Below are 12,023 nucleotides of genomic sequence, written 5' to 3'. Positions count from 1 at the left end.
CTGACCCTGGTAACTTTCACCCCATAAGCCTGACTAGACTGGTCTGCAAGGCTATGGAGTGCATCATCATGGAACTCATTAACAAAGACATTGGAAATCTCCAAACACTTGACCCAACCCAGTTCGGCTTTGTTAGGGGCAGAACATGCCTAAACCTGGTTGACTTCTTCGAGATAGTCACCAAGGCCATAGATGAGAGGAAGGTGGTTCACACAGCCTACGTTGACCTCGCCAAGGCTTTTGACTCCATTCCCCACTCAGAAAATATAGAAAAACTCACCAGCCTGAACATAAACCCCTACATCACGAGATGGGTTGCCAACTAGCTTACCGACAGAACTCACATGGTAAGAATAGCGGGCTCCGGGTCCGACTCTAAACCATTCACAAGTGGTGTCCCACAAGGCTCTGTCCTGGGACCCCTACTGTTCGGCATATACTTCTCAGAAGTACAGGCAAACACAGGAGGACTATGGCTAACCAAGTTCACTGATGACTGCAAACTGGGAGCCATAATTGACTCTCCGGCTGACATGGACATTCTCCAACAGGGCCTTACTGAGACAGACACCTGGTGCCAAAGTCATGGTCTCAAGCTAAATGCCAAAAAATGCATAGTTATCCAGTTTGAGAAAAACAAAACACCCATGAATTACCACATATATGGCAGCCCCTTTAATACAGAAGAGGTAATAAGAGATCTGGGGACCCAGGTAGATAGTAATCGCTACTTTGACAATCATATTGCCAAAGTAGTTAGGAAATTCTTCTATGTAGCCCATCTAATTACTAAAGGGTTCGCATCTAGAAATAAAGAGGTTATAGTGCCCCTCTACTTGTCACTCATCAGACCCATCATAGAGTACAATGCCCCATTTGGGATGTACCTCACAAGACATTTCCAACAGCTGGAAAGACCACAAAAGTACCTCACCAAGAGGATTACTGGCCTCAAACATATGTCCTATGCAGCCCGACTGGAAAAACTCTGGCTGTACTCAGTGGCATATCGCTTACTCAGAGGTGATCTCTGCCTGACTTACAAAGCCATGTCCAACTCAGAATTGATGGACATGCTCCACCTAAAGAAATCCAAGTCACTGCGAGCCACTCGCTCTAGTGAGCTAAACCTCACCAAAACAATAAATAGAACATGCTGGAGGGATAGATTCCTGTCACAGAGACTCCCCATGCTTTGGAACAAAATTCCTAACTACATTAGGCAGAGCCCCTCACTAGCACTCTTCAAGAGAAACCTTGACGAGTGGATGGGTAACAGAAAATACACCCCTGGGATTACTTCATTGGCTCTTCTTGACAGAGGCTCAGTTAATTAATCAATGGGGCGAAAGCTGACACACTCTGGCTAGGCTTATAAATGGCCTCAGGCAGATAGCCTAGTACCTACCTATGAACCTATGATCCTATGAACATGTATTTTTTTCTATTTTTTGCAATCAGAGACATAGTCAGCCTTAGGCATAGGCCACCGAGGTGGCCGCCGCTCTAGCAGGAGCACTTTTCCAGTATTTATTTGGTGGAGGTAGACCAGGATGGGGGCACCGGGTGGTGTGGTGGGGGTGCTGTGGCTCCCTTTTGCCTAGGGCACCAGTTGACCTAAGGCTGGTTCTGAAGAGGAAAATAAAAGGAACAGCAAAAACAGTTTGACTGGGACATAAGCACAATGTCTTCAGCAATCTATGATGATGATTGATTCATTAGTTTACACTTCTCCTTTTAAAGGATGTTTTAAATGGTCATTGACATCAATGGCAGCATGGACTGCTGAAAGTCTGGACTGTAAGTCTAGGTCAAAGTCAGATCTTTCCTATAATAGTACATGCATAAAAAGAGGAATGAGAGGTGAAGTAAGACTGATCAGTCAGACTGTATAAAAAATGCAGGTAGTCATATTAATGTTAGCAAATGGTGTATTCTGGTCTGCTTGTTCTGCACAGTGACATACTTTTGATCAGTGATGCACAATCACTTGCTGATAGATCTATGCCTGTATGAGAGACCTTTAAAAGCTTGTGCCCTCAGCTCAACAATATCCAGCATTTCTGAGCATCTATAAAGATTTTAAATTATCTGACTACTTACTTAAATGAACTATGTACCCAACATTTCTAGTATTATGTGTATAGAAAGCAATTTGTATCATATAATGCTCTTAGTTCTGCATCATATATAATTTTGTATATAAGTATTAATCTCCTAACAGCCTGCATCTAATGGTATACAGTGATAGTCTTCAAAATCTTTCCATGTATGAAGTCTTTGAATGTATTGGCTGTACTGGCCAGATGGCTAGTATGCTTATCAAAAGTTACTTGTCCATTTCTACATTTCATTATCTGTTTAACTTTTTCAAAGGCAAAATGTAAAGGCAAAGTGGCTTAGAGAAAAGAAATGTCATGCTTCAGGACAGTAAATGAAAATGATTTAACCATATCCTCACAGGCGTTAAAGACATCCCATCAGCAGCCCTGTGTCCTTCAGTGCCTTTTATCTATGGTGTTGCGTTCGCTGTCATGATGATCAGTAACTTGTATCATAATGTAATTTAACCATATTGTGAAACTTAAGCCAAAGGTTTGTTCTAAAAAGACTACCTTGGTATGGGTATCGGACAAAACAAATAAACCTTAGTACTGGCAATCATGGCTTCATTAAGTCACTTCTTTCCTGTCCATAAGATACGTTATTCAGATAAGGTATTACACACAGCTGCATAAAATATAAATTTAAATATTTCAGTAAAGATATTGCATGTGACTGCTTTTAAACTCACTTTTATAATTGAGGTGATTGAATATAGCATAAGCAGGTATGGAATATATCTTTTCTATTTTCCTGAGAAGTGGTAGGGAGGGAGGTATGGAAATTTATACATTCATACATAGGTATTCACTAGGCATGCAATCATTAGACCATTAAGGAGCCTAGCTCCAAAGCATTGTCTGGTTATGTGAATTGCTCAAGGTCATATAGCTGGGAAATGAAGATGGAAAGATTCACACCCTGTACCCTTGACACTTGAAGCAGCTCATAAGAGCTTTAGTTCTTTCTGCAGCCTGACAGATTAAAAACTGGCACTATTCTCTGTCTCATATCGCCTACTTAGAGGCGATCTCTGCTTGACTTACAAAGCAATATCTGACCCAGCTCTGTTAGAAATGCTACATCTAAATAAATACCAATCCCTCCGCACCACATGGTCCAGAGACTTCAACCTCATTACCACAATCAACAAAACATGCTAGAGGGACAGGCTCAAAACCCAGACACTGCCCATGTTCTGGAATAGACTTCCCATACATGTAAAGCAGAACACCTCACTGGCGCTCTTCAACAAAAATCTTGATGAGTGGATGGGAAATAGAAAATTCACCCCGGGGATAACTCCAGTCGCTCTACTCGACAAAGGTACTGGGAACTAAGGTCAGGTGGCACAATGCCAGGGTAATCCTATGGGCTAGGCTTGTAAAGGCTCCAGGGCCATTAGCTAGTACACACCTATGAACACTGAACTTTTGAACAACCACGGTAGGACTTAAACCTACAATCTTCTAATCCTAAGTCAGGCACCTTATCCATTAGGCCACATGTCCACCCTCGTTGTATGCAAACTGACTAAAGTCCTACACTGATGGGGTAGGCACTCACTGTATCAGATTATTTCTTAGGTAAACAACCAGATTAAGATTTAATAAAAAATTACCCAAAGAGAGCTAAAAACTCTACCGATCTCCATCAAAATCTCAGTGGCTAGTCCAAACTTATTTTTAACTGACTTTGCAAATTGTGAAGGTTTCATTTACCACTTTCAATGTTAACGAACACCTAAACTTCAATGTCTGAAATAGAGTAAACTGACTGGACATCTGACATGCAAATTACTTTAATAGATGAAGTAGCCTCCCATTTGACAAAAATTCTTTGGAATTTAGAAAATAAGTTCTTCAAATTTTTCATTAAAAAGGTGCAAATGACAAGAAATATGTGGAACTTAAGAGCTTCATTATAGATGATTAAGGGAAGAATAGTAGACTTTTTTTACAAGGTTGAGCAGATGCTGACTATCACAAAGCCAGCTTTCAAAAGACTTAAAAGCATCTTGGGTGATATTCTGTAAATGGAAAAGGTTGTCAAAGAAACAGTAAAGGACATTTCTTTAAAATGTGCAAAACTGAAATTAAGTGTGTCAAAAGAATTTGTAATTGTTGAACAGAAATGTGAAAATAAATTGTTGGAACTTCAGCAGTTGAAAACACTTGAGATTTTGGACAATAATACAGATGCACAAACAAGATTGTCAGAAAGAAGTATTGAGAATTAGTGGAAAGAATGTGGCAATTGAACTTGCACTGCTATAGAGTGACTTTCCTAGAAGGGCCAGTAATCCCCTTCGGTATAATATTAGGTAACTGAAGTCCTTTAATACTGCAGTGTCAAACCTTTGGTCATAGATAAGATCTCCCTCAGTGATTGCACCTGCATCCTTAAAATAAAATCTACCTTAAGAAGTTTTCCCTAACTACAGTAGGTAGCAGGAAACATATGCTTTCCAGAATTTATTAATTTACATTAAGCCGTTGTTTTACATCAAGTATAGGTTTTGTCCAACCCTTTCTGGGAATTATTCAGTCTGAAGGGGAGAGAGAAAGAGAGAAGACAGAGACAGAGAGAAGAGTAATATTCGAAGTGTAATCATCAGAAATGTTACTGTTCCAGATACCACTGTTATCAATCATTCATCAAAAAAGAAAATGCCAAAGAGAAGAACACTACAATCTAAGATCCACAGCAGCCCACCTGTACAGTTCACCTTTTAGATTATGTTGGAAATCCAGTTGTCGTCTAAGTAGACTATGTATCTGTTGACCCTGACCTTAAAACATTTGTTTATAATTTCTTCATGAGAAATGGTGCTAATAACCTTTGTAACACTGAGGTAGGGTGTGTGTACCATCAACCACTCTTTCTCTGCAGATGTAACCTTTTCTGTAAAGGTTACAAATATAGTAGGCGTGATCTTCCCTCAATATATTCATATTGATTTATGTCTAGACATGGGAGATCCCATTTGTTTACATGAGGTTCAGCCCACATCATGTCTCTGTGTGTTACATATAAAGTCTCCTGATACAATCAGACACTCAGTGATACTTTTTAAGCAAAGCTGGCATCTCACGTAAATGAAAGGCTGCTCTTCAAATGCAGCATTCTTAGTCCTAAAACCTAAGTACACCAAATGTACACATTTCATATTGACTGCTAATGTACTGATTATGCAAAACAATAGATGTTATCATTTATAGTTTTTCTTCATTAAATCATGCTATTTTTTCCTCTTTAAAGATTTACAGCAAGGATTCTTGTTGAAATGGATGGTTCTCATGTTGCTGTCTTGTTTATGAAGTTGTGTATCTTCCTTTCTGGAGTTCCAGCTCCCTCTTTGTCCTGTGTTTAGCCCCTGTTCTGTGCTATTCATCTTATACTTTGCTTTGCACTTCATAAAGATGTCAAAGTCCAGACAGTCTGCTGCTCAGAGTTCCTTTATGCTATCTATACTTTTATTGTATTTTTTTTTATTTTGTCATCATCTCAGACAATGGAAGTTTATTTCACACAAGCTACTGCTCTCACTACCGTTATTAAAGTCCACATGCAATGGTTATCATGATAACTTGTGGATTGTGATATTGTATCATGTCTACAAGAAATAGTTATAGTCTTAACGCATTACATCCAAGTAACGCCTCCAGGTGCATCTGCAGTTACCTACGACTGATACCTCTAGGCATCAAATTTTGCTTATTGATATTTGCATTAATAATTCCTAAACCACGTTATGTACAAGGTATCAGAATATTTTATCCTGAAGCATATATGATGGCAAACACAAGTGTATTGATATTTGACCTCTGTCAATGAGTATTTGTGAAAACTGTAAGATGATAACTTTATTTTTTAAAGGCTCAAGCCACGTCCACTGGGAATTAAAGGTACACACTTAAAAGAGCTGTACTGGAGGGCATGAGTTAACACGTTGATTGTTGTAGCCAGGAACAGTAAACTCATTCATATTCTCTTTAACACTGATATTATCACTGATCCATCTCTTACTGCTTACAATGCGAGGGATTATTAGTTTGTATCTTCTCTGGTATCTTCTCCTGTCCTTCACAGATTTCTAATTTAGCCCATTTCATGCAGCTTGGTGTGCAAGTATCACAGATACACTTCTCCTCCTTTTTCGTATGATATTACATGATTTTAGGTAGGTATGAATACCTGAACTGCTCAACTGCTGCAGTTATTGCAGGTGTATAATTATGGGTTCATGTTGTACTTTCAAGGACTGCAGATACAGTTCTCACTATTATGAGAGCATTAGAGTAATTTTGGGTGATATATGCTAAGTGCAACTTTGTACTTCCTTGCGGTACTTCTTTAGTCTAAGGTGAAGTGACCTCACAATAAATATTACTATGAGATCATTACATAAATTTAAAGAGAATATGCTTAGGCTGAAGTCATAGATACTTAGAGTATACACTTTTCTACAGTTAAATGATCTTTGGTTAAGTAAATGAATTTAGAGGGGCTGTGAGAGGCATAGTCCCCATGCCAAGTGGGGCATGGCAGCATGGCAAATTTAAAATGTTTTAAGAGTATGACAGTGAGTTGCGCTCTTTTGTCGGAATCAAAGAGCACTGAGGGACCGACCAACAGTGGCGGGTCTTGTACTCATTGTAAGGATCTAATTATAATGTAACTGTAGAACTGTCGATTTCATTATATTCCATCTTAGATTGTGAGACAGCAATTTTGCAGCCTGAGCCACTGAGCAGATTCTAATAATTCACCATATTCTGATTTTAGTACTAAAAATCTGACTTTTAGCTTCAACCCATAGCTACCTAATCAAGATGACAGACCCGTGGAAGCATGGTGGTGTTTAGGAGAGATGGCAATACAGTTTTTAACCAGATTGTTTAATGAAATCTTGGAAAGTGAGAGGATGTGAGGAGTAGAGAAGAAGTGTTTTCGTAATGATTTAGCTGTAGTAACTACAGAGGGATAAAATTGATCAGTCACAGCATTAAGTTATAGGAAAGAGTAGTGGAAGCTAGGTTAAGAAGGGAGGTGATGATTAGTGAGCAGCAGTATGGTTTCATGCCAGGAAAGAGAACTACAGATGCTGTGTTTGCTCTGAGGTTGTTTATGGAGAAATATAGAGAATATCAGAAGGAGTTCATCGTGTCTTTGTGGACTTAGAGAAAGCATATGACAGGGTGCCTAGAGAGGAGTTGTGATATTGCATGAGGAAGTCAGGAGTGGCAGAGAAGTATTTATGAGTGGTACAGGATATGTACTGGGGTAGTGTGACAGTGGTGAGGTCTGCGATAGGAATGACGGATGCATTCAAGGTGGGGGTGGGATTACATCAAGAATCAGCTCTGAGCCCTTTCTTATTTGCAATGATGATGGACAGGTTGACAAGACGACATCAGACAGGAGTCCCTGTAGACTTTGATGTTTGTGGATGACACTGTGATCTGTAGTGAGAGTAGGGAACAGGTTGAGGAGACCCTGGAGAGGTGGAGATATGCTCTAGAGAGGAGAGGAATGAAGGTCAGCAGGACTAAGACAGAATATATGTGTGTGTGAATGAGAGGGAGGATAGAGGAATGGTGAGGATGCAGGGAGTAGAGTTGGCAAAGGTGGATGAGTTTAAATACTTGGGATCAACAGTTCAGAGTAATGTTGAGTGTGGAAGAGAGGTGAAGAAGAGAGTACAGGCAGGGTGGCGTGGGTGGAGAAGAGTGTCAGGAGTGATTTGTGACAGACAGTACCAGTAAGAGATAAAGGGAAGGTCTACAAGAGGTAGTGAGACCAGCTATGTTATATGGGCTGGAAAAAAGTGGCATTGATAAAAACACAGGAATCAGAGATGGAGGTGGCAGAGTTAAAGATGTCAAGATTTGCATCAGATATGACAAGGATGGACAGGATTGGGAATTAGTATATTAGAAGGTCAGCTCAGGTTGGATGGTTTGGAGACAAAGCCAGAGGGCGAGATTGTGTTGATTTGGACATGTGCTCAGGAGGGATGCTGTGTATATTGGGAAAAAGATGCTAAGAATGGAACTGCCAGTTAAGAGGAAAAGAGGAAGGCCTAAGATACAGTTTATAGATATGGTGAGAGAGGACATGCAGGTGGTTGGTGTGACAGAGCAAGATGTAAAGGATAGGAAGAAATAGAAACAAATGATCCACTGTGGCGATCCTTAATGGGGACAACCAAAAGAAGAAGACGACGAAGACATAGCTGCCTAATCATAATATTTACTGAAAAAATCACATTATTTTAACTTATAATCCATCAGTTCTGGTATAGCTGTGTCTACGTAACTAATACATTCAGTGTTTATTTTCTGTATTTTATTTTGGCTAGGGTAGTGGCTGAAATGGGTTCTTTAGATCAATCACTTACCTTGGTCAACATGTTAAATGATGTTAAATATATGTAAATATATAATGATCGGTACTTGAAGCACTAGAGAAAATGTTAAGCATAAGTTAAGTATAACAGGCTGTTAAGTGGCCTTGGAATTATACATTTTATAAATGTTCAAGTGCTCTGTAAATTGTATCACACAGATGTTTTCAGAATGTTACTATGTTAAGAATCATGTCATACTCACAGCCCCAACTAACAGTGTCAAGGGCATTTTCACTTAAAAGTTAAGATTTTTCAGAATTTGCCACATTTCTTTTGAGGCTTTCTAATTCAGGAATTGCACTGAAAACAACTGTTGTGACTTCAAGACTAATATGCCTGCTACCTTACCTCTCGCTCACTATTTCATTTATCATAGGCCAACAATTTTACAGTGATATAATTTAGCCGGACCCATTGCTAAAATAGCCAGCATTCCTATCTTTTTATGCACGCTTTCATTTCAATGGACTGCTGAATGTTGTTTTAACAGTTTTAATTTACTTGGTTACAATGGATAGTCCAGTACCACAAATGCAATGATTATTTTTAGTAAAAATTGTTTCAACATTTTGTTCTGTGTTTTGAATTAATACATACATTTTTGACTTCCCATTTCTTTCTATAAATTGCTACTGTAGCTTGTTTTATTTTTGGTATTTCAGATCTAAACGACTTCCCAGTACAGAAAATCCCGGTCACATTCAGAATTCTTCTCCAGAGATCTGGACCATCTTCTACAAGCCTTCAGCCTCCATTGCCATTTTCAAGAAAAAGCTGAAAACCCAAAATGAAGACTGTAACCCACTAGTGGGAGATTAGCATAAATGTGCCGGTAGGAAAGAAGGAACCTCTTATCACTGCAGCAGCCTCTTAGACCTCATCCTGTTACCCAAATCAGCTTCCAAACTAAACAGGGTACAATGACGGTTAACTCACTGAGTTCTTCCTTTGATGCACTTACGACTTTGGAGCTATGGTTCTTTTTTAGCAGCAAAACAAAGAACATGGTGACATTTTTACAAATCTTGGTGAACACTAAGCAAAGCTAACTTTAGAGTTACATTTCAGTGTAACTTGATGAGTCATGAGAACTCAGTGATCAGAACATTACAGTGCAAATAATTTTGCAGTACAACAATCTTCCTACAGTTTCTAGCACTTCACCCTTGGGTAAACACTCACCCAATATGACCAAAGGATAGCAATGCAAAGAGACCTGCAGTAATTATTTTACTGAAGGTACTTTGTCACTTTCATATGTAGCATTTAATAGTAAGTTGCCTGTAGAGTTGGCAGTTTTGTTAATGTGCCATTACACACTCACCTTTTTTTACAATAATAAAGATTAGGTGATCCTCTTTAGATGTACCGCAATCACATCATTGAAGAATGGATATGTAAACAGTTAAAGATAATTTGTTTCTGAAAGAAATATGTAAAAGAAAATGCTATTCATTTTCAGAAAATAGCATTATTGCATATTACAAAATCAAAAGCTAGTATAACTTTTTCTGCAATGGAAACTCAAGTGCATGGTGATCTTAGGGTACCTCTCTATAGCCATAATATTGAAGCGTGTGGCATATGGGCTGAATCTGTACCCAGCTTGCTGTGATTGTGCCTCATATTTCCATATACCACTTATTTACTTTTTACAAACACACTGCTTCAGTTTTACTTTGGCTAAGCAAAATCTTAAAAAATGCCAGATATTCTTCAAAAGCTACACCTACTTTTCTGATGACATAAATGACTACAACTCCAGTAATAACTAAAAGTAAAATGCTATATAGGGATTGATACCTTTTAATTTATTTAAGATTTCAAGACTAGAACAGATGAGACATTTATGTATATATATACTCTGCTTATACTGTTTTGATTGCACAGTTGAAGTATCATTCGTTAGATACTTCCCCTGACAATGCATTTAGCTACTATGAAGAGATTTTAGCACTGCAAATTTAATAAACAGAATATTTACTGGGTCAGAATTTTCTGGTTCTACAGAATATTGCTCAATTTTGATAAGTACAGTCCTCTAGAAGGAGGAATTATTTTTCTTTAAAAAATACATAAAAATGCATAAGGTAAGCTCAAAGCTACAGGCAGTCAGAGTAAAGCAAGGCTAACATAAAATGCCGTCCACTGGGTTTAATTTGGTGCCCACAGCTTGTAGGAAGAGTAAAACATGTTATTTTATGTTTCTGAGAGTATACAGACATCAGAGGGGCAATACTTGCTGTCATTTGATTGTCAAAGATAAACAATGCAATATAGGACAAACTGAAGCCCTCCATTCAGCTTTTTCGGTTAATATAGACTGTTGTGTACTTTCATATTCAACTTTTTTGGTAAAGCCATGTGAATCTGCTTTGATTAGTGTTATAGAATTCAATGTGATTAAAGAAAAGGGATTGGAGAGCAGCATTAATGCGTTACAGAAGAATTGGGCTGATGATAAGTTTTATCTTCCTGTCAGCTGTCAGTTGTCCTTCTGTTAATGATTCACACTGCTGACTTAAGTCAAGCAAACTGTTATGCCAGGTTTCTTTCTGATAGTCAGCAGTTTGAGGTACTATACAATATGGACCACAGCAATATTGCATATTTAGTAGTACACAGTATATTAACATTTAGGTGACTAAATATCTTATCAAACATATCCTACTTCCTGAAAATGGCTATGCCACTAATCAAAAACAGGAAACATGAAACAGTAATTTGACTATGTACTTCTTCTTTCAGCTTTTCCCAGTTAGGGGTCACCACAGCGGATCACCTGTCTGCTCATGACTGGCATTGGAGTTTTACAGTGTTGAGTTGCCAGCCCGGCACCCAACTTTCCACAGAAGGCACACACACACTCACACCTAGGGCCAATTTTAGAGTGTCCAATCCACCTACAGCATGTCTTTGGGATGTGGGAGGAAACAGGAACACCCAGAGGAAACCCATGCGACCACAGCGAGGACATGCAGACTCCGCACAGAAGGGACCCCAGCTGAGGATCGAACCGGAGAACCTCTTGCTGTGAGGCGGCAACGCTAACTGCTGCACCACCGTGGCCGCCCAATTTGACTATGTACTAAATTTAGATATTAAAAGAGAATAAGTATTTGAAACAGTTACTACTACAAAAATGCTTGCAGGGAGAATAAAGATCACCTTTCGTATTCAAACTCCAGTAGCAGCTTTGTAAGCATACTGAAAAATCATATTGTTTGAATAAAATCAGTCAAGCTGTCAATCAATAATTTATTTGTAATGCACCTTGCAAAAGTGCTGAACATTTATAAAAAAACACAAACATAGAACTATACAATATTTAACTTATGAACAGTAAATAACTATATTGTGAAATAATATAATAACCAGAGTTAGTCATGAAAAGTTCATCTGTAGATGGGATATCTCTTAAGTGACTAACATAAAGAAAAATGGTGGGGCTGCAGCTATAAAGACCCTAAGACAAACCAGTGTCATCTAACTCTTGAAATCTCTATCA

The 12,023-nt window shown here is 38.6% G+C and overlaps 1 protein-coding gene across 1 annotated transcript in view; it reads left to right on the top strand.

The window, feature by feature from the left end:
* Positions 1-11,333, top strand: part of KREMEN1 (kringle containing transmembrane protein 1) — a 972,602-nt gene extending 961,269 nt beyond the window's left edge. The window contains exon 9 of the mRNA XM_044068274.1: positions 9,178-11,333. Within this exon, the coding sequence (XP_043924209.1) occupies positions 9,178-9,334 (157 nt within the window). The 3' untranslated portion in view covers positions 9,335-11,333. The remainder of the gene's footprint in view (positions 1-9,177) is intronic.
* Positions 11,334-12,023: the final 690 nt, after the last annotated feature.

Source organism: Protopterus annectens, chromosome 4.part0, assembly GCF_019279795.1.
Source record: "Protopterus annectens isolate FY-2018-M chromosome 4.part0, PAN1.0, whole genome shotgun sequence".
NCBI classification, from domain to species: domain Eukaryota; kingdom Metazoa; phylum Chordata; order Ceratodontiformes; family Protopteridae; genus Protopterus; species Protopterus annectens.
This window is presented reverse-complemented; position numbering and strand designations above follow the sequence as displayed.